The sequence below is a fragment of the Neopsephotus bourkii genome, unplaced genomic scaffold (genome assembly GCF_033783945.1).
Source record: "Neopsephotus bourkii isolate Nb327-2 ecotype Australia unplaced genomic scaffold, CSIRO-AGI_Nbou_v1 NB_1471, whole genome shotgun sequence".
In the NCBI taxonomy this organism is placed as follows: Eukaryota; Metazoa; Chordata; class Aves; order Psittaciformes; family Psittacidae; genus Neopsephotus; species Neopsephotus bourkii.
Genome location: NW_026901947.1, coordinates 493,527 through 517,230, shown reverse-complemented (window position 1 = coordinate 517,230; position 23,704 = coordinate 493,527). Strand labels below are relative to the sequence as shown.

At 42.3% G+C, this 23,704-nt stretch overlaps 2 protein-coding genes across 4 annotated transcripts in view; both read right to left on the bottom strand.

Annotated features, from left to right (window-relative positions):
• The window catches only part of UBAP1 (ubiquitin associated protein 1), a 39,159-nt gene extending 18,074 nt beyond the window's left edge, over nucleotides 1–21,085 (bottom strand). For 2 of the 3 annotated variants that reach the window (XM_061369007.1, XM_061369010.1), the window contains exons 1-2: nucleotides 20,888–21,015; nucleotides 768–808 (exon numbers count right to left, since the gene is read on the bottom strand). In XM_061369007.1, coding sequence (XP_061224991.1) covers nucleotides 768–801 — 34 coding nt within the window. In that variant the 5' untranslated portion in view covers nucleotides 802–808; nucleotides 20,888–21,015. The other variant, XM_061369009.1, reaches the window with a different exon arrangement.
• NUDT2 (nudix hydrolase 2) overlaps nucleotides 1–23,704 on the bottom strand; it is a 414,951-nt gene that overhangs the window by 56,959 nt on the left and 334,288 nt on the right. The window lies entirely within an intron of this gene.

Sequence of the window (23,704 nt, the reverse complement as noted above, 5' to 3'; positions counted from 1 at the left end):
ATGGAGTTCCCCCGCACTCTCTTACCATCAAGATTATCCAGGAAGATGAAGGCTTTCTAAAACCAGAACTTTTTATAGGATGAAAAATTGTGTTGGAAATTTCACATGAATGTTGCAGTACCAGCTTGAATGATTACTGATTTGAAGAAGCTACTTTACGTACAAACTGAACTTTAATGTTCCACAGAAATATTAATCCTCTCAAATTACATCCCATTTTCTAAAAGATCAACACATACAGAGACAAATAATTATGATACCAATCATCTGCATGACATTACACATCTCAAATTCAGAATGTAGCTGAATGAGATTAGTCCAATTTAGGAAAAAAAACAACACTGCTGAGCAAAAAGCAAGCATAGCTCAATGATATATTAAAAGCTTCACTTTCAAAGTCACAACTTCTCATGTGACTTCCACAAAAACGAGCTACAGATCTACTGTCAACTTCAACTAACATCAGACAAGTGTCACAACTGCCGTGCAGCTTTGATCTTGAAGGGGTTAAGTGCAGGGAGGAGAAGGTATCATTCCGCCATGAAGGAGTGGGGAACAGCGACAAGATGAATTTCAGTTTAACCAGAAAAGGTACAGCATCAGGAAGCAACTATGCAAGAAGGAAGCCAAGGCACTTAGTTCCTAACAAAAAAATACTCAGAGGCTAAACAGATTAGCCTCTATGGACTCTCCAGGTAGGGACATCAGTCAGCAGCAGTAGTGGGATTCATCCTGCTGGAAAGACACGGATGTCAAGTTTCACTTACCATGAGAGTCGGAGCCCAACTTCTTAGAAGCCATTTAGAACCTGGAAAAAAAAAAGAGAAAAAAAAGAAAAAAATAAGAAAAACATTTTAAAACAGCTTTAACAACTTCACACATGTAGCACAGCATAAACCTACGCAGTTCTACAGCATCTTATGCCTGGATTACGGGACTTGTTATGGCATTTGCTGTTTATCCTGTTTGCAAGATAAATTTATTTTATAGCTTGAAGAATTGACTGATCAGACATAACTTAGCCCAAGGTCTGACAATCTAAATAGCAAAATGAAGGAAAAAAACTCAAACTACACAAAAAGCCAATAAAACCAGCCAAGCAGCAGCCACAGATGATCAGGAAGACAGAGTTCCAGATCACAGTGCTCAGAGACCATTCCGTTCCAGCCCTGTGTAGCAAACCCTGCCTACCCTGGCATTAAGAATAGCTCTTCCTACTGGAAATACCACACTGATCCTCTTCAGTTTAATCCTTGCTGCTCTAGTAAAGGGATACTATCATACTGGCTACACAGTCAGCTAGCCAGTGTGGCACTTCGTCTAGACACACTGGGTAATGCCCAGGTAACAAAAGGTATACATACAATAAATGGAGATCTTTTCAGATACACACGAGGAAACAATGCTAACAACTGTCCTCATCCACCGCCCACAGAATTCTACTAACAACTTTTAAAGTTTGGATGCTAGTCCTACATGGCCAAGATGTTAAAACACAGAAGTGCGTAGCCAGCTTTCACAACATAGCAAGCCTGTGCTGAGAAAGAGTTAACATAGTTGTCTCATTAGTTTTCAGTTAAAACCCTGCTCAAGGATGCTTATGGTGTTCAGTAACATACTGGGATTCTTTTTCTACATTAGAGGTACAGTACAAGATCTATCTCTAGACACCGGAGCATAATTCTTCGAATAGTTGAATTTGTAATGCCTCCTTTGACATTATGCATGACACAGAATCAGAGTTGCCCTTTTTTCTTGAAGTCCTCCAGCTCACAGATGGAAATGCCCAACAGCAGTTCAAAACCATGAAGTTACCTGGTACAGGCCCCCACAGCAGACAGCAATAAAAGCACAACTCAGATCTAACATTCACACCACCATTCCTCAGTCAAGGTTTAACTCTCAGCCTCACTGTTTTCACTGCAGATTACAACTGTAAATGTTAACATATAGGAAGGGTTTCCTAAGGTGAGGATTACACAGACAGCTTAGCTATTCCTCCTGGTAGCTGAAGACATAACTGGGGTCAAGAAGAGCTAGTTTCAAGTACCTCAGGAAATTACATTTTGCTCTGCAGAGGTCCCTTTTCAACACTACCAACCCTACTGGTTACAGGAACTCGACATACAGCTAAAGCCAAAGCTCTATGTAGAAGGTTACCTGGGTGCAACAGAATTAATAAATCACGATGAGCAGATGCTAGGCAATGGGGAAGTGAGTCATGCTGGGCAACTCCAGGCATACCTTGTACATAAAAGCTGTTAGTCATTCGATGTTTATCAGGTTCTTTGGGAAGCTCATCATGAGGCAGCAGTGTGTGCTTGCAGCCCAATTTGCCAATCCTGTGCTGTACTGCATCAAAAGGAGTGTGACTAGCAGGTCAAGGGAGGTGATTCTCCCTCTCTGCTCCACTCTTATGACAACCCCTCAGTCCTGCAGTGAGGTCTGGAGCCCCACTCTCATGACACCCCCTTCAGTCCTGTAGCCAGGTCTGGAGCCCCAACACTAGAAGGATTTGGACCTTCTCAAACAAGTCCAGAGGAGGCCATGAAGATGCCCCAAGGGCTGCAGCACCTCTGCTGAAGGAGCTGGGCTTGTTCAGTCTGGAGAAGGATCCAGGGAGACCTTGTAACAGTCTTCCAGTACCTACAGGGGGCTTCAAGAAACCTGGAGAGGGGGGTTTTAGAAGAGCATGTAGTGATAGGACAAGGGGGAATGACTTTGGACTGACACAGGGGAGACTGAGATATTAGGCAGAAGCTCTTCCCTGTGAGGGAGCTGAGGTGCTGGCACAGGGTGCCCAAAGAAGCTGTGGCTGCCCCACCCCTGGCAGTGCTTAAGGTCAGGTTGAAGAGGGGTTGGAGCAACCCAGTCAGTGGGAGGTGTCCCTGCCCATGGCAGGGGGTTGGAACTGGATGATCTTTAAGGTCCATTCTAATAGAAACCATTCTATGATTCTATGCTTGTCAGCACATCTCACCATCTCTCTCAACACTGGTATTATATCCAAAACTACCCCATTAAGGTAGAGAATTGTTTTTGACACTAGATGGCAACTTCTCAGAAATAAACAAAACTCTGAGGCTTCAAAGAGGAGGTGAAACACTGCCAAGCCTGCTACTTGAGGAAGTCTGTCCAGAGCAAAGCTACAGGACTACTCAGTACAGTTGTGTGTCAACTAGTGGAGCTGAATGGGCTATACTAGCCCCAGTGCTGCAGAGGAGGAGACTGTACTGCAGTACATGAAAAAGGCTACACTTTTCAGACCAAAATCACACAATCAGAAAAGCTGCTACATTACTAGGTCCTCTGCATGAGAGCAGCAATTAAGACATCAACTTGATTTGTTATTATTCAACAAGCCAGGCCACATGTGAAATCATGCAGTCTTAATCTCACCAGTCTTCTGTACATCACCAGAGACTAAAGCACTGCCTGCAAGAATGTGCTGCCAATCATCCACTACTATTACAGTGGAGCTGAATCAGGGAGAAGGCCTCTACAGACTTCACAGAATGAAAAGCAAATGACCCTTTCCTGTAAGATTTCAGAACTTCTGATGAGAGGAAGTAACCTCCTCATCTTGGCAATCTGAGTTGACAAAGCAGTCTTTTCAATGTAGCACCAGTTATCTGCAGGCAATAGGGTTTACACTGTCCACCCTGTTCACCAGAAGCAGCTTACTCCAGACTGTACCTAAAAGACAGTGAAAAGAAAACTCAAAGACAACATTTTTAGAATGTTGATTTATGTTTTTCCCTCTCCATCAGGCTGCTGTAAGGACATACTAAGTTACCACCTCACACACTGATCTCAGGTAACTGAATGCCAAGTTAACTGACACAACCCATTTGCTCCAGGGATATTAGTAGCAATGCACACAAACCCCACAGAACCAAAGACATGCATATCTAGCACTCAGGGAATTTCACAGCAGTGTATCAACCTGGAGCTGCATAAAGCCTTGGATCTATTCTCAGTGTCAATTTGTTGACAATCCTGCAGTAAAATCCTAGTGCATATCAGGTGCCTCTATTAACTTTAACGTGCAATAGGAAAATGGATTCCTCTGCCATATGCAACACCTTACTTTTAAATAGAGAATTAGCTAAGGCATATCAACAGCAAGCTAATAATGAACTTAGTATTTCCATAGAGACAGTCACACTTTAGATTCAGGTAGCATTTGAGTTTTTATCACACTAGCTCTTCCTGATGCACTATGAGCATGGACTCACAAAGATGCCATTATTGCAGCACCGTCAGCAAACGGAATTGCTAAGCACTGCACACAGTGACGCTAGGACAGACTGCCAACCACATTTCATCACCTCCATTCCAAAGAGGGTTTAATTAGAATAGTGTCTTGTGACTAATCAAATTTGATGAGCTATTTGGGGACCACTGTGTCAAGCATCTTCCTGTTGCCCTGTCCTGCTGGATGGAAAAAAAAACATATTTGCAGCCAGTTAGGTTACTGATGTTGCCACTACACGTCTGGACATTATCTGAACCACTACTTGCTTAGTAAAGGCCGTTACACCATGCAGTAAAGGTCTGCTTAGCTTTGTTACCTCTATTTTACAAATCTAAAGGACTTGCTCACAAAGCCTTATCAGCTAATAGATGACTGCCAAGCCCTATCACTGTTGCCTTTGACCTTCAGGCTCCAGAACAGGATGCTGAAGGGCATCAGTGTGAACCATGCATGGCTGCACATTTTAAACTGACGACGAACATCCTCTACTGCATGTGAACTTTTTCAATACTGCTGCTGGGCTGTGTAAAAAAAGTTAGTTGCACAGTACTACAAGGTTTTATTACAGCCACCTACAAGCATTCTTCTGTAAATTTAGACTTCCTTAGTCCCATTACCTTGCTTTTGGTTTTGGACAACTCTCTGAAGAGAAGACATGAGTAGCAAGTGTCTAAACATTACAAGCAACTCACAGCACCAGCCACTGAAGCAACCTGATGTGAACTCTTCCCTTCCTGCGTGTTCATTTTTCACTTAACACTGAGGCAGTATGGCAACATTCTTAAAACCAGCCAGCCAGAGAAACATAGCATAGCAGAGCCCAGGATGAGGGCAGAGAACCTCAGAGTACAAGAGGATAGGGGGACAGGGAAACAAGCAGAGCAGCAAAAAGTTCTGATTTTTTGCTGTTCAGATACAGCAGAGAAGTGATGAGGTAACACCGATGACAGAAACAATGGGCACAGAGATAGATAACAAGGCAAAAGGGCCTGAAGGGACAGCGTTGAGATGACCAAGACAGTGCCTGGCATGTCATCACTTAAACCTGAATGACTACTTCACTGTGCTGCCAGACAGGAGAACATAAAAGAGCATGATTTGGTGCATAAAGGGACAGTCACATCAACAGGTAAGAAAAAAAAAAGTTACCACCAAGACTGACTCATGAGGAGCTCTGGGAACTTGGGGTGGTTTTTAATTATTATTTCCACGTTCCTTCTATTGGTGTTTTCACTGGAGTTTGTATTTCCATTCCTCTTACTCTGAAAGAGCTCTGATGAAAACATCCTACAACTAACATCACCTACAGCTTTCTCAGTGATAAGTCAAGCCAGTTTAACTATTTGTCAAAAGGAACCAGTCTCTTATTGCTATATCCCTCCTTCTGGGGTGCAAGTACATCTAGATTCCAGAGACATGAATTCTCTGAATTAACTCCCACCTAAGATTCAGATAAATGAGATATGTACTTATGGGTCAGAAGAAACAAAAATGTCTGAAGTTACCAACCATAATCAAACCAGCACATCTGTGATTTTCAGAGACAAGATGCCTGATCTTGCAATTTCCATTTTGCCTGCTAACACACATTATATAGTCTAAATAAACAGAACTGAGGATGCATACATTCACTCTGAAAACCACAAAAAAAGACAAATAAAAAAGAAATGGTAATTTTGCTGCCCATATTATATTAACAAACTACTAATGATTTTACACCAAAAAACAGGTGAGAAGATGTTATGTTCCAAGTCACTGATTTCTAATGCATTACAGGCATTCCACATTCAGATTTGGCTTAAGTTTTTGCTACAACTACTCGTTCCAGTGCAAGCGAAAGGCTGTAACCAACATCAGGATTCTGTATATAGCCTCATACAACAAAAAGAGAAGTAGACGGTGCCTGTTGGCCAGATAAACATTAAGATTCCCATATCAAAACTTCCCACCTATGTAAGCATTCAATCATTGCTACATAACCGAGATCTCTTAGTCTGACAGCAAAAAGCTGATCACAGAAGTTTACTACAGCACAAAACCAGACTCTGTTTTCATTTACTGCAGTCTCTAAACAGATGACATCACTCCAAAATCTGCAGCAAATGCTTCTGCTTTGTACTTTGAACAGTCCTGCAAATAAGCACAGTCAACTGCATGAAGGTATGCCCATTTCGTAAAGGACAATGATGTTGAGCCACTGATAACAGCTCTTTGGATAAAGTCGTTGTAAAGCTATATTTGACGTGTTGTAAATACATGTCCTGCAGAGGAAATAAAAAAGAAGGAAAAAATAAAATGAAAAACCAATTTTCACTAGTCTTCACAGAAAAAAGTTTTAAGTATATCCACAGTAATTCCTTTTAAAGTGCTACTGCAATCCAGGAGATAAAGTACATTCAGGTTCTGTGTCTACTGTAAGATACACAAAGCCAAAACAAACCCTCCCTGAAGCAATCATTTACAGTTTCCATCCAATTTTCAATGGCCACAGGTTAAAACAAATCTAATGATATGCCTTCATCTTGTGGGACTAACGTGGTTTAAGCCCAGCCAGTAACTCAGAACCATGCAGCTGCTCGCTCACTGTCCTTCCCTCTTCTCCTCCCAGCAGGCTGAGATAAGAACAGTCCAATATCTAAAGCATAATATCAAACTACTACTAATAATAACAGAAATAACAAGGGGAGAGAATATAAAACTGAACGTCGAAAAGGAAAAGAAAACAAACACAAGTGACGCACAACACAGTTACTCACCACCCACCAACCGATACCCAGCCCGACCCAATCAGTGATCTGAGCCTTCTGGGTGACTTCCCCCAGTTTCTGTACTGGGCATGACATGCTGTGGTATGGAACACCCATTTGGCTAGTCTGGATCAGGGGCCCTGTCTCTGCTCCCTCCCAGCTTCTTGTGCCCCTCCTCACTGGCAGAGCATGAGACTAGAAAGTCCTTGATTAGGGTAAACGTTACTGAGCAACAGCTAAAACATCCATGTGTTATGAGAATTCTTGTCAGACTAAAGCCAAAGCACAGCCCTGCACCAGCTGCTAGGAAGGAGAAAAATAACTGTTAGAGCTGAGCCCAGGACAGGGACGAAAGTGCGAACGGTCATCATACATTTACTCAACTGCAGAGTAGGGATTACATTAACAACATGGGGAAGATGAAGGTATGACATATCTTTGCTGCGTACACACCCCATGGATCAAAGAGCTATCATGAGAAATCTAAATTTTGAAAGACAGCCTGTAAAAATCAAAGTGACTCAGTTTGTTACTTTCAGTGCAATGACTGAGGTGCAGAGAGACAGGAACCAATACAACAGCGCTTTAAAAACATTTCCAGAATATGTGAGTAGGAAGGACAGGGAAAAAGAGCCCCTGAAGAGTAGGTCTGTGTGCAGATCACATTATCGGATTTACGAGACAACACTCTTTAGTGATGGCAGTAACATCCATTATTAGGCTTTACATGCAGATGTTGAATAGCATCTTCCTAGAAGCCACAAAGATTAGGAGAAATTGATTTTTCAAATTGTGCCATTGCTTAATGTGACACAGTGGGCAATTAGACCTTCTGCTTCAGTACACATCAATCAATGGGAAGTTAAAAGACAGCTCTTCCACAGGCTCTTAGAAAAACACAGCATCTCTGGTGCTATTGTTCCATATGAATTCATTACATCAATATCCAACACCTTCAGTTACACATCTACTCTTATGTCATGTCTCACTTTGTGTATTAAAGACACTGGACTTGTTAAAAGCATGAACTATTTGGGTTGTTTACGGATTTATGGCTCTTAAATGATGATGCACAACTCTATTCCTCATTTAAGATCCTGACTTTATTTTTGGGACAAATTAATTTGACATACATTTCATCACCCAGAAATAAGAGAAAAAACTGTACAATGGCTGAGGCCATGCAGTACACTAATGCACCAGTTTTTCAATCACTGCTATCACCTGCCGTACAAGTTTTCAATAAAGCTGAAGCTTATATACCACACAAGCCTCTGGAAGTACAGGTTTCACAGGCAAGATCATAAGGAGACTGAAAATTACTTATAGACAGCCCTGTGGTCAAGGCAGATCTGCAATCTGCACAAGGTTTTCGTTTGACCAGAAGCTGATGAGCTGAACAAGAACATAAAAGATGCAGCTGTTCTAAATTCATATTTAACTGTTGCAGAAAATAGGTGACCTTTTAAAAATGGAGTCTTAAAAAAAAAAAAAAAAAAAGACCTGTCAGAAGAGAAAACCATGTGCAACTAACATCTAAGGCTGCCCTGACTTTCAGACTCTGCAAACAAGGGGATAGCACAGATTTTGTCAACTCTGAGAGCAGGTGATTTCAGAGTGCAGTTCCTACTACTGATTGCTACTTAACTTATTTAAAGATCACACAAACAGAGGAGGGGGAAAAAAAGTATACAGGCTTACATTATCTTTTGCTTTTTAAGATCAGCTTCTCTAATCTAGAAGATACACCACCACCAAGGAAATGGTGGTAAATCAGAAGGAACAACTTCCCCTCCTTGAGACAGAAGCAAGACAAACATTTGCAAGATAAGCCACAGCAGGAAAATATAAATAAGCTGTGCAACTCTCACCTTCTAGGGAAAAAGCAAGAAATTATGATCCAGATACACATGAGGGTTATAATAATCTCACAATACAGTATTGAAGCAAGTCCCCAACTTGACAAGCAAAGCAACTGCTTCTACTATTTTCCTGTATCTAAAGTTTATATTGCAAATACCTACCACTTTTGAGAGCTTACAACAGTCAGACTGAATATAGTAAAAAACTTAGCTACTTTAGCTTAATAAGAACAAGCCTTCATACTACTATGAACAAATCAAACATTTAAGAGCAATCTTAGCACTAGCCAGAGTGTACACGTTGTACACACCTATGTACACTTGTTTTTCAGTTAATCGTAGCACTTTAGAAGAAAGCTAAAATTTCAGCACAACCTTCTCAAATGAGAGGCTGTTAGCTACAGAAAGTTACTAGCTTCAACAACAAAACAGCCCACTTACTCTGTTCTTTCTGGAAAGATGTATGGAAAGAAACTGTGGAATATCCTGTGCATACAAAATGAATGACTGGAACCCAGAGCAGCAAAAGGTAATTAAAATGCTGCTCTGTTTGTTGCACTGTTACTTCAATATTCAACAAGCTGACTCAGTAATTCTTGAAAATTATTAATACTTCAGACTTGTCCCAGTTATGAATGAGAACTAGACAAACATTCCCAGAATTTTGCCAATGTTAACAGAGTAGGCCAGCTTTTGCTATTAATCAGAACACCCCCTTTTTAATCCAAAAATAACAGGATTGTGTGGTTTTAAGCTACTGATTCTTACACTCTTTGACCAAGAGAGGTGTACAGGTAGCTGCAGGTCTTATAATTAGAAACAAGTTAAACTCTCGTTGACCATACCAAGATCTACTCCCAACAGAGGCCAGAACTCTATTATACTGCAGAAAGCAATTTGTATTCTTTTGATAATTATTAATAAAAAAATTAATCCATTTAAACACACTACAACAATTAAATGCTTAAATTTTAAAAAATCCATTCTAACAAAAGCTACACAACTGTCATCTTTTCCGTATCTAAGCTCAGAAGGGAAATGGTACTGATCATTGACAGGTATGGGTTCCATTAGAAATTCAGTGAAATGTGAATGTTTATGGAATTATTTTAACAAAGTGGACAAAAAACATCTAGGAAGAAATCAAGTTCCATTAAAGCTTTAAAATAGAAAAATAAAATCTGACAGCAGGTCAAACATCACTTGCCATTTTGTATACAACTCAGCCAAAATGTGTGTATACTGCACTGTACAAGAATAATGGGACCAGTGTTAAGACTAGTACAGATTCATCAATTTTTCCTCTTATATTACAGTCACATGCACTACCCACTCTCACCACACATTTAGTTTTTCCCAGCAACATTGAGTGTGGTACTGGCAGAAAATACAGGCTGTTAAATTGGCTATCCCACCTACAAACGACTCTGCCTGCCTTCCAGCAAACAGGCTATAACCTTAACTCTGCATGGGATTTGCAGCTTCAAATCCTCATTGCTTCCTCAGTCAAAGAATTTAAATACACATAAGGCCAGCAGCAGCCTTTCTGCCCACTCCCTGAAGGATCTCACTCATAATGTGGTTAGAACTGCTTAACTTTTCCAACCATCTGATATCCCTGTTTTTCACTAACACACTTCATTTGGCCCAACTAGAAGAGCCATGTTCTGAGAACACAAGTGCCCACAAATTCACTTAATTTACTCATGGAATGGTTTGGGATGGAAGGGGCCTTCAAAGGTTATATAGTCCACACCCCCCTCCACAGGCAGGGGCATCTCTCACTAGATCACATTGCTCGAAGTCCCATCTAGCCTGGTTTTGAACATTTCCAATGATGGAACATACCCAACTTCTCTACATAACCTGTTCCAGTGTCTTCTTCCTTATGTCCAATCTAAATCTACTCTCTTTCACTTTAATCTCCCAGTGCTGCCTGTTTTCACCCTAAGTTACTCTTTTACCAAACATACCCTTTGACAGGTATGAAAGCAAAAGTCCTAAAAACTCCTTATTATTGAAGCACCGAATAGGTGACCACAGCATACATGGAAAAGTGTGCTCACCAAAATGCATTTCTGCAAAGTCACAATAAAAAACTCACACCTTCTCAAAGCTTCCTTATTTTCAAAATATACTTTATAAGCTTGGTTTGCCTTTGTCTTGCTAACATGAGAAATGTGAATTCTATCTTAGGTGCTACAGATGTGACATTCTTCACACACTTAAAGACTTTCTTGAGGTTTTATGCATCTTCTTCCACCATCATGTCACTGGTACAGCTTCAGCTTCCAATGCTCATTTTGTCCATAATTCATGTGCCACTCTTACTAAATCAACCAGTATCTCTCTTCATTCATCCCTTCTTATACACACTGAGACAAGAAAATAAGAATAGACATAAATAAACATCTGAAGAGATCCCAGGTTTTGCTGCACTTAAGGATAAAACCAACAGATACAGGAAAAGCCCCCATCACTGTTCAAAGTGAACACTCACTTTAGCTATTTTCACATTTTCTGATCTCAGGTCTCTTCAGGGACACATTTGTTCCCAGATAACACAACAAAGGAATCAAACTGAAATACAAAGAAGTGAAACCAACAAATAAAAACATGGTCCCACGGCAATAATGCCTAAATAAAACCTATCTTGTTTCATCTCCAGATACAGTACCTGTTAAGCCTGCTTTCATGTTTTTCCATGCAGTCCAAAGAGGACTGAATGGCTGAATTAAAAAGATGACCCATATGGGAAACAGCAGTCAACACCGAATTAAATTCCATTAGCAGGATTTTACTACCCTCACTGTAAAAAAAAAAAAATCTCTTTCTCACATCCAGCCTGAATCTCCCCCCTCTTTTAGTCTAAAACCATCACCCCTTGTCCTATTGCAACAGACCCTGCTAAAAAGTCTCTCCCCATTTCTCTTATAGTCCTTACAATTTAAGAATTTTTAAGTACTGAAAGGCCACAATAACATCTCCCTGTACCCTTCTGGAATTGAATTCATTGGGAATACAGGAAATTAAGTTGCCTTGAATAAATTTGCCTAGCGTAGAAAAGTAGAAATTTGGCTTTGAGCAGAGAAGTCAAACTCAGGTTGCCCTCAGCAATATGGATATATTACAAAACCAGAATATGATAAGTAAATGAGCTGCTTGCCGTGTTGTACACTAGAAAGCTTCAGTGACCTACAGCAGTACATCTCTTAAACAGGTTTCATTCTCTGTGTGCAACTGACACAGCTGAGGTTATTAGCAGTGAAAATACACAAACATGAAGACAATCCTCACCCTCTGAGCAGTAAAGCAGAGCAACCACCCAGTCCCTGAGATTTAACTGTCAAGGATGCTCCATTTGCTATGCTCACCTCTACATACTGTTCCAGAAAGCCCTCCAGTATCACAGGTGTCATGCAGTGGTCACCAGCTACATTTAGACAAGATATTCAGTAGGTCCCTAAGCATCATAAAATAACCTCTACACACACTTAATTCCTATTGTTTTTATAAAATGAGTTTCAAGTTTCACATAGCCTTACTTAAAAACTGAACAGGTTTGCTTCTCTCTGTGCAAGACAACTCAACCTGCACCACAGCACGGTGGTCCTACATGTACAGTTAATATTTGGAACAGATCAGTTTAAGGCCTAGTACGAACTGAAAACCTGAACTTCACTACAAACACAGAATGATCTTCCTATCAATAATGCACAGAACAAAATGCCGAAACTCTGAAGGTACCGGGAGCAGACACACAATTACAAGCCTCCTAATTATAAGAATGTATTAAGACTGAAATAGAGTTTCATGCTTAACTGGAACAGAAAATGGGAAAGAAACCATAGCCACAGAAAGACACTGCTTTAAGATAAAATCTAGAAGGCTACAAGATATTCATACTGCCAGAAACTGAATACCCTTACACACATGCACACATTTTTCACTCATTACCTATCCTCTGACCATAAAGCAGTTTTGCCACAATTCCCTGAGACCCTCAGCACTGCCTAGCTCTTACATGAGACTTCAAAATACTTGTCAAGACAGTTAATCAGCAGTAAAACTATTTCTCTTTTGCAGGTGTGGGGAACATGGCACAAGGATGAAGCAGTGTCCACAAGCATCTAGCTCAGTCAGTCACAACTCAAACAGGACCTGTATTTCCTGAATCCCAAATCCACAGCTACCCCAGGAGTCTCACTGCATCCTCTCATGTTTGGACCAGTATCTTTGTCTCTCAATTTTTCCTATCAAATCACTCCTGTTCAGCTTTCCATTTTACTATAAAAGCCTTAAGGATGTTCTTCCGAATTGATAATACAAATCTGGATTTAATCCAAACTTAGTTACTAGTTCAAATTAATTTAAGTCTGCAATTTTGTTATACACTATATATATAGTCTCAGTTAGCGGTACAGACTTTTTTCCTGCATTTTTGAAACTACTTCAGCAGCTACAGTAATGAATGCAACCCCTGAAACATTTAAAGCAATGAATAAACAGAAACAGTTCATTTCATATGCCAAAGCAGCCTTCAGAAATGCACTAGCTTAATCTCCTCAGGACGTTTTGACAGATATGATGCAGCTTCAGCAATCAAGCCTCACTTCTACTTCATAACTAGACCAGAGTAGGCTGCTGGATGAGGCTGCCCCACAGCCATACAGCAGCCATGCACATTGGCCTTTCCTCTCCAAGCACCTAACAAAACTGGTAACAATATGGGACTGCTAACAGTACAGAGATCTACCTCAGTGGACCACCATTACTCTGACAAAGCAGCAAGATTACCTCTTTTTACAGAAAATAAGTGGACAGACTGTAAGTTGAGTGTTCCTCAACTGAGATACTAGGTTTTCTCCTGTAACCCAAGAATGAGTCCCAGACTGCCTTCTTTTAAAACCCACATGATGTCTGATTCTATCCAGCTTATTCTAGCAAATAAACTCAGTGCTGCCTAATGACAGAATGATAGCATTGCATTTACATTCCTGCAGTAGCACCAAATTACAGGAGAAATATGCCTTGAAGGCAGCTTTTAGTAAGTAAAATGGATACTCAGCTTCTGTCCTTCCCTTCAAGCTGGCAGAGAAAAACTTTAACTTATTCAATAGCATCAATTTATCCAGTGTATGGTTAGACCCCTGCAACAAATACTGGTGTATTTCAAGTGTTCATCTTCCTGGGAGAGGAGACAAGGCAGAGAGGAAGAAGGTAGAACTTCTTCATCAGTCCAAGATCATAACACATACAGGACATCCCAGGAGACAGGCAGACCGTCAGAATCACGTACTACTCGAGTATGCAATACTGAAGCTCAGGTATGAAAAGGATGATATTATGTCCACAAACAGATGTGACGTCCATTCTGTCAACTGAATGTGTATTTCTAGAGTCCATTCCCAGCTCCAAAAGCAGCTTAAACCACCTAGCCATGCATGCCACATTCAACTTCTTCACCTTCATCTACCTTCATTTATTGCATCTTACTATATGCTTCTGGATTCTTAAAAATAAAGCTGTATTTATTATGGCTTTTCCAGATGAAGATCTTCATTTAGAAGAGATTACAGAATACAACAGCACTATATTTATGTTCTCACTTGAATCTGTTAGCTTTCCTTTTACATACAAATTAAGAAATACTCAACAGTGTTAATTAAAAGCAACGAATTTTTTACCAATTTACTTTCATTTTCTTTGCAAAGAAATTATATTACTAAGCACAGGCACTCAGTGATCTAGGAATACACTGTAAGTTTTAAAAGCTATCAAAAGATTTCCAGGTAAGTCAACAGAAACCATGTATTAAACTCCCTTCTACGAAAAAAAAAAAAAAAAAAAGGAAACCTATAACTGCAGATGTTTTGAAAACTGCCCTCTGACAAGACACTAATCTGAATCTGGCAATTGTTCTTCCACATACAGTTTTTCGCAGACAGCTTAAAGGAACTGCACTTTGCATTTGTGCAGCCATGACACTCCTTGTCAGCTATGGGAGTTGCAAAACAGTCCCAAAATGTATCTTCCCCTCTAAAAAGTCTGTCAGGTCTTCAGACTGATATGGCAACGCAAAGTTGGCTGATTAAAACTTCATAGAAAATGTTCTTACCCAAATACTTTCTTTAAATTATTCCTCAGAATACAGAATATTCCTCAGAATTGTCTTCCTCTAGAAGACAATACCTCAAGTGGCATATAGCCCTAGAGGGCAGGTGGGCTCAAGACTGTTGGTTGATATTCAAGGATCACCTGCTACAAGCTCAAAACTAACTCAACACAGAGCATTTTTTATAGGGGCATCCTTCATCCCCACAGGGAGAAGGGGCAGTTGTGGTGTGTTGCTGGCTTTGGCCTGACAGCCAGGGATGGGCATGAGAGCTTTCTGTGCTGAGGACAAAGAAGACACGGGTGCCACGGCACCCCTTGTTTCTTGCTCCTCTGGGCTTTTGCTTACATGGTTTGCTCATTCTGGTGTCCTCAATATAAGGACATGGAGCTGGAGAAAGCGCAGAGGAGGCCATGAGGACCATCAGGGGCTGGAGCACCCCCCATGCAAAGACAGGCTGAGAAACCTGGGGCTGTTCAGCCTGGAGAAGACAAGCTGCATGGAGACCTCAGAGCAGCCTTCCAGTACCTGAAGGTGGCCTACAGGGCTGCTGGGGAAGGACTCTTCAGTCGGGACTGTAGTGACAGGACAAGGGGTGATAGGTTCAAACTGAGACAGGGGAAGTTCAGGTCAGATATAAGGAAGAAGTTATTTACTGCGAGGGTGGTGAGGCCCTGGAACAGTCTGCCCAAAACTGGTAAATGCTCCATCCCTGGGGGTGTTCAAGGCCAGGCTGGACAGAGCCTTGGGTGACACGGCTTAGTGCAAGGTGTCCCTGCCCATGGCAGGGGGGTTGAAACTAGATGATCTTAAGGTCCTTTCCAGCCCTAACTATTCTATGATTCTAAGTAGGCATATGCTTAGATGTGAAAGTAGTTGCTGATAGAGAGCCCTGCCAGCTATTGATCACAGACAGAATTACACTTCGATTAACAAATCTAGGTTTATAAGGAGCTCATAAATCTCAGAGACATGTAATATACAAATCTGTCCTAACCTTTCTTTATGGTTCATTACAACCCCCAAGCGCAAAGTTATTTTATACTACTGTAATTTTTCTATCTATTTGTGTTTCCAAAATTCCAACTAACACCCGATTTAGAGGATGCATTCATTTACTTATTCCCCCTCTTCCCAACAAAGAACCTAAAGGTACGTTCTGAAAAGCACAATAAAACCCCTACTTTTTATACTGTTACATACACAGCAAGCAAAATAAAACTATAAACTTTAAGATATTTTCTACCAAGAAGTCAAACAGACTGGCAATGAACTGCTTGTTGTGACCTAACACTTAATTAAAAGATTAAGAACACATTCCTTTCTCAGAGGGTATGCAGCATAAAGCTTTTCTATCTTTTTTCACTACATGCAATTTTATTCCAGATGATTAATAGTGACTTTATTCCTATAAACTCCTTTCCCTACTACATGTGCCTCCTATATTTCTATGTCAAATTATTACATATTACTGTGCAAGGACACCACATGATGGTGTTAGTCATTAGGGTGGATCCCAGTGTGGCTTTGCTGTATCAGAAAAGGAAATATATATGCTTTAATAATTACTATGCAGAGTGCTTATAAACTAGGAATATAGTTTTATTTTAGAGTTCAGAATTGATGGGCAAATTAAGTTGAACACATAAGCACATCTGCATGTCTAGATTAAGTCCAGTGCTAGCACTTGACACAGTACAACTGGTAATACACATACTGTCAGAAATGCAACTACCCAAACCCAGCCTCCCAAACTCAGGGAATAAATCTCACCAGTCATTTCAGTCACAGCTTCATCTGCTGTTCATCTAGAGAAGTCAAACGGAGCAAGCAAAAAACATTAGGAAAAGGCTGACATCAAGTATTTCCCATAACTTAGTTACCATGAATGCTGATCTCCAGCAGCACAGAGCAGGTCAGCTCTGAGCTCAAAACTCTATTACTAGTTTCCATAACACTAGATACCAATAGCTAGGTGGCTTAAGTATAACCATATTCAAACCGTCTTCCAGCTGAAGAACTGACCACTTCTTGGATAGGACTCACGTTCTTCCGATTTAAAATGTTACCATGGTGTAACAGTTTCTGACATAAAATGCAGCTGAGAAAATATAAGCTCAGAATTTCCATTTGAACTCAGTCAGCTAGTTAGAAACTATAACAATTGCTAATGAAGAATTATATTTTGACCCCCTCTGCTTTCCTCTTTTAGAAAAGAATGTTTAAATCCAGGCTGATATTCTGTTCTGCCTTTTATATACTCTCGTGCTTCAAGTACATAGCAAGCTTAAAGGATTGTGAAAAAACCTTGCAGCCTTTAGAGAAAAATAAATTAAATAAACAAACCCCACAACCAAGTCTGGGAATACAAGCTGCTCTTTCAAAATTTTCCGAACACAGGAAAGACAGTATTTCTTAACATTTAAGAAAATGTCTTCCCTATACAAGCAAGGATTTGGAATAAATCTGATCATTTAAGAGATGGGGAAAAAAACCCGAATACTCAGTTCCTCTTAGAGGCCTCAAAACAAAACTACATTGACTACAAAAGGTCACTAGGAACACAGAATATGGGCTTATTCAAATCAAGTCAGAGGGTCAAAGCATTAAGCAATGCACTTGCATTCCAGAGAGGATTATCTACCTAAGCAGTTAACACACAAAAATGTGAGCTGGGGCTTGTATTGATCGACTGCAACCCCAGTGATGGAGTGGTACATGCTGTGAGATCCTCAGTTATCAGAGCAAGCAGACACAATACAGGGGAAGAGAAACCAACCTGTCACACACTCCAGAAGACCTGCTTTTTCAAATAGAAAAGCTGTTTATAATTTGTAAACAACCTTTCTTCGCCTTTCCTTAAAACAATACTTTTCAAAAACATCTTCCAGAGCTTTCCAGTTACAGCTCCACTAGAGCTTTTTTACACTGACATTGAGCTGAATCTCACTGATCAGTTTTAAATAGACAGTAATACCTTTCGGTGGAGATCCTTGTAAAATTACAGCTCAATCTCAGGAATTTGATTGAAGAGACTGCGAGTGATCATGTTAAAAACAATGCGGGAGAAGGCCAGACAGAAGTTCCATCTAGTAAGTAAAACTAGATTTCTCACAGACCAATTCATAAAGATGTTCAACCCAGTACCAACTGCATAATACAGGAACAGACTGATGCCAAGCACTTATAACATGGAGGCTGGACACTGACAACAATACCGTATGTCCTGAATAAAATCCCTGAATTCTGTGGAAGAAACAGGAAATCGTAAGCTTGTACAATTAAAAAGGAGGATGAGTAAGACAATGGCACTTTTGCCACCAGCATGATCCAAAACAGCTCTGGCTGACTGCATGACAGAGGTACATGAGCTGGTTTTCTCAATTGGTCTAGGAACCTGACTCCTATTCTGTTAGTTGTCTCTAGGAAAACAAGTGCTGTGCATTGCAAAACATATGAGAAAAATGGATACTGAGATCTTTCATGTGTTTTTGATGATTTTTCACCATTAAGATTTTTCTATCCACCAACATAAACTGTGCATTGTCTTCCAGATAATCAGTATACTCTCTACACTGATCAGTGTACTCTTAAAATATTCTGAAAATTTAAGTTAAATTCATTAAAGAGAAACTAGCATTTATTCATTCACACATGTTTCAGCTTACACTTGACTTATGCAGTGTCTGACCTTAGTACAAGCAATTTCTTCCCTGTCTCTTTTGCTCTGCAGTGCACTCGGCGTGGGGGAACAGTCAAACTTGCAGGCCAGATACAGCTGTTAAGGCAATGAAAGTCTGATCAATTTCAGTTTTGTTTTTTTGAGACTAAAACCACAGGCTTGCAAAAGGTAAGCTCAAAGTTACATGTGTTCTCTCCCCATAGTTAGACTTAAGATTTTGCCTAAAAAGTTTAAGTCATCGACTTTCAATAGTGATCTAAAGAGTCACTGCTATTTTTGAATCACAGTTCTGCGTGTACAGAAAACTGAAGTCATTAAGTAGCAGTACTACTGTGTTACAGCAACAAAATACCGTCCTGCATATAGTCCTGAATACATCAGTTCAACTCTGCTATGCCGCTACCACATGTACCTTCTGAGCCCTATTCCCCTCCAATGACAAGTGCAGAGCTGCACACATAGCTCTGATCTGTATGGAGAAAATAAAAGGAGGCAGCCAGAAAGCTTTTTCCCTGAAAACTGCTGTTGCAGAGATGCCAGGTCAACCCTAGGAATCCAGCAGTTGCAGAAGTGCCTTTGCGTAGGGGCAAAGTCCCATGCTCTGAGGATGATAAGGGAAGGAAAGCAAGAAACAGGTGTGGCTAATTCCAGTACTTCTTTCTTCCTTAACACCTCAGCCCACAGCTAGTGTTAGACGCCCCTCATCAAGCTCCCATAAAGGCCTCTCACCCTGTAACAGGCTGTAAACTACAGTATGCCTTCTATCAGTAGCACAGCCTCTGAAGTTACACTACCAGTCACAACTCAGTTGTTCCTCAATCTGGCAATACTTGCATGTCATTTAGAAATACTCACCTCAAAGTGCTTAAATACAACATGAATACATTAAGTCCAGGATGGCAGCTCTATCAGTTGTACAGCCAAGTGCCAGAGTCCACCTTATTATTTCTATTCTAAGGCAGCATCAGTGTTACAAGATTACTGTAAGCGACTTTTTTTTATTATTATTTTTAAGTGATGTGTGGAATAAAAACACTTGATAAGGCAATTACTCATTTCCACCTATTGTAAGCAATCCTAGTTTTCTTTCCCTTTAAAATGACAGATTGAGCTAACAAAACTCAGTAAGATAGACCCTGAATTATGCTGAATAGTTCACATAAGTGCTAAATGTTCTACTTCTAGTAAGCACCAAGATAAACACAACACAAGGAAGCTAGAAACTACAAAACTAAAGTATTCTTATGCTAGTGTATATACCCATAGTATGTCTGCATTTCAAATGCAGAGAAAGAGATGATACTCCCCCCATTCAAAAGCAGAACAGCTAAATGGAAAAGATCCCGAAATAGGTGATTTGCATAGACAGAAATGTGAAGGGCTACAACCCACGAAGTACGTAAGACTTTGGCTTTTCAGCCCACAAGATGCAAGAAAAAAGTAAATACAGTAGAAATCTAAAGTGACCAGTGGCAAAGGCAAGATACGTACTATGGTTTTCACAACACAGGAGACAGAAATTAGCAAATTGCCTGACGGCAGGCTTGACAAAAACCACATACACACACACCGCGAAGCAAAAGCTAACATCTTGCTCCTTCACAAATTCAGTTACTCTGGAGAAAAACTTACAAATATCACGGCCCGTTTACTCAGATCTCAACAGCAATCAGCTCTCAGAAGGCAAAAGATCATTATCAACGATTATTAAGCGCAAAGGCATTCCCTTGACTCAGGCAGTCCCGAAACTGCTGGAAAGCGGGCGAATGCAGGTATAGGAGCATCACCCCCTTTGCCTGACCCACCTCTGCTCTCCGGGCCCAAGCGGCAGGACTCCGACCTTTCGCGCTGACCATGCGGGTTCTCACTGCCATTAACGGTCACCCTCAACAGCGGTATCGAGACGTCGCCAAGGCGGAGCGAGGCCACGCACTGAGGCAGCGACCACAGCCTCGCTCCCGTTCACGCCCGGTGGAGCGGCCCTCGGTCTGCGACCGGTCCAACCCGCCCCGGGACTCCAGCAGGCCCACAGTCATCCCGCCAGCGCTTCACATGCACCAAAACAAGACAGAGATACAAAGAGTCCTCTCACCCAGAACGAGGAGAAGCGGCGACGGGGCGGAGGGCCTGAGGAGCGGCCGGCTGCACCCTCCCCCTCCCAGGCCTCGTTACGAATAGGACAAGCACACTCCCTCCCGCCTCCCCTCCTGGCCCGGTCGTTACCTGCGCGGCGCCTGGCGGCCCCTGGCTGTCGGCTCCGTCAGTCCCCGCGGACCACTGCGCACCGCCCGCCCCTACGACACCCGCACAGCACCGCTACCTCCAGCCTCGCCGCCGGGCGACGCCATCTTGTCTACCTGCCCTCCGCCTCGCCTCCCAGGCGACGCGCTAGCGTCACACCGCCAGGTCATCTGCCCCCCCCCCCCAACGGACCAATCTGGAGGCGCTCCTAGTGACGACATTAGGCGGCAGGGAGAGGGGCGGGGCCAGGGCGAGAGGAGCCACGCCTCCTCCCCTGAGGGGAGGGAAGGGGGGGCGGTGACAGGGACCGCCTGTGTTGCTTTCTGTGGCCATGTAGCTGGCGGTATCCCAGGTTTTCCCGTGCTCTTGCAGCGCTTCCAGCTCTTTTCCCGCTTGGACACAGCCACAGGGTCCCCCACGGACTGGATGAAGGCGTCGAGCCGGATCTAGAGGGATATTTCACCCCGTATTCCTTAGTCCCTTCCCTCAGCAGCCATGGTGGCCTCATCCCCTCACGAGGAGCTGTGCACCCACCCAGCGTCAGAGCACGGCGCTTCCCCCTAACAGCAGCTTTACTAGCGGGTTTTCAGCCTTTAGAGAAGGCTTTGGTCCAAAACATGGGGGTTTGGTCCAAAATGCAGGTGGTGGCTGTGCGTGTATGTGAGGGAGGGCGTGGAGAGGGGGATTAATGGTAAATGATGACTGAAGCAGCCAAACAAGATTATCCTCTGGGGTTTTATCCTCAGGGGAAGAGAGAAAGCATGTAGGGTTATTTTATAGGGTCTGTTGGTTTTTTTTTGTTTTCTCTTTGGCTTCTCACAGCACCTTTGTTTGAGGTTTGTTAGATAACCCCCCCCCCCCCCAACAAGTCATAAAATAAACACCTTTATCAAGACAATAGTACGTTCACTGGTTTCATGTCTCTCAAAGCACTGGAGGGTTTCGAGCTGTCAGCAGCTGACTGGCCTTACAGCCTTTCTGCACGTCATATAGAATCATAGAATAGTTCTGGAAAGGACCTTAAGATCATCCAGTTCCAACCCACTGCCATGGGCAGGGACACCTCACACTAAACCATGTCACTCAAGGCTTTGTCCAGCCTGGCCTTGAACACTGCCAGGGATGGAGCATTCACAACTTCCTGGGCAACCCATTCCAGTGCCTCAGCACCCTCACAGTAAAGAGCTTCTTCCTTATATCCAATCTAAACTTCCCCTGTTTAAGTTTGAACCCATTACCCCTTGTCCTATCACTACAGTCCCTAATGAGGAGCCCATCCCCAGCATCCCTACAGTCCCCCTTCAGATACTGGAAGGCTGCTATGAGGTCTCCACGCAGCCTTCTCTTCTCCAGGCTGAAAAGCCCCAACTTTCTCATCCTGTCTTCATACGGGAGGTGCTCCAGCCCCTGATTACCCTTGTGGCCTCCTCTGGGCTTGTTCCACAGCTCCATGTCCTTTTTATGTTGAGAACACCAGAACTGCACACAATACTCTAAGTGGGGTCTCACAAGAGCAAAGCAGCAGGATCACCTCCTTAGACCTGCTGGTCATGCTCCTTTTGATGCAGCCCAAGATACAGTTGGCTTTCTGGGATGCGAGCACACACTGAAGCCGGCTCATGTTCATTTTCTCATCAACCAGCACCCCCAAGTCCTTCTCTGCAGGGCTGCTCTGAATCTCTTCTCTGCCCAACCTGCACCTCTGCTTGGAATTGCTCTAACCCAGATTAGTACATCACACATTTCCCTCATTCCTCTTCATCCTTTTCATTTTGCTTTATGTCGCTTAAAAAGCATAAATCATTAGGTTTGGTTTACTCTTATTTTTTTGCCTGTATAAGCACAGGAAAATGTGTGTATGAGCCATGGGGATACAAGGAAAGCATGGATCCATGCATACATGTTTTAAAGTATCATGAACAAATACAGATGTTGCATATGCCCTTCAGTTCACCACAATAAGGGATTTTCATGGTGGAATGAAGCTCTTCAGCCTCACTGTGGAATCTAGACAAGCCGCATCGATGGGCTGTGGCCAGTGGTATGAAGTTCAATGAGGCAAAGTGCCAGGTCCTGAAGTTGGGCTACAACAACCCCATAAAATGCTCCAGGCTTGGGGAAGAGTGGCTGGAAAATGCTCATGGAAAAGTATCTGGGGCTGCTAATTAACAGAGCTGAACATGAGCAGCTTGTGCCCAGGCAGCCAAGAAGCCAACAGCATCCTGGCCTGTACCAGCAATAGTGTGGCAGCAGGGCCAGGGCAGTGATCATCCCCCTGCACTGGGCACTCCTGAGGCTGCACCTCAAATCCTGTGTTCAGCTCTGGGCCCCTCACTACAGGAGACACATTGAGGTGCTGGAGCAGGTCCAGAGAAGGGCAAAGGGGCTGGTGAAGGCCCTGGAGCACAAATGTGATGGGGAACGGCTGAGGGATCTGGAGGTGTTTAGTATGGAAAAGTCTCAGGAACTTATCACTCTCTACAGCTGCCTGAAAAGAGGATGTAGTGAGGTGGGGTTGGTCTCTTCTCCCAAGTACAAGTGAGAGGAAATTACCTCAAGCTGTGCCAGGTTTATATTAGATATTGGGAATAATTTATTCACAGAGAGGGTGCTCAGGCACTGGAACAGGCTGCCCAGCGCAGTGGTGGAGTCACCGTCCCTGGAAGCATCCAAAAACCATGTAGATGAGGCCCTCAGTGACATGATTCAGTGGTTGACTTGGCAGAGCTGGGGTAATGGTTGGACTTGATGATCTTAAGGTTCTTTTCCAACCTGGTTGATTCTATGATTCTATGAAGC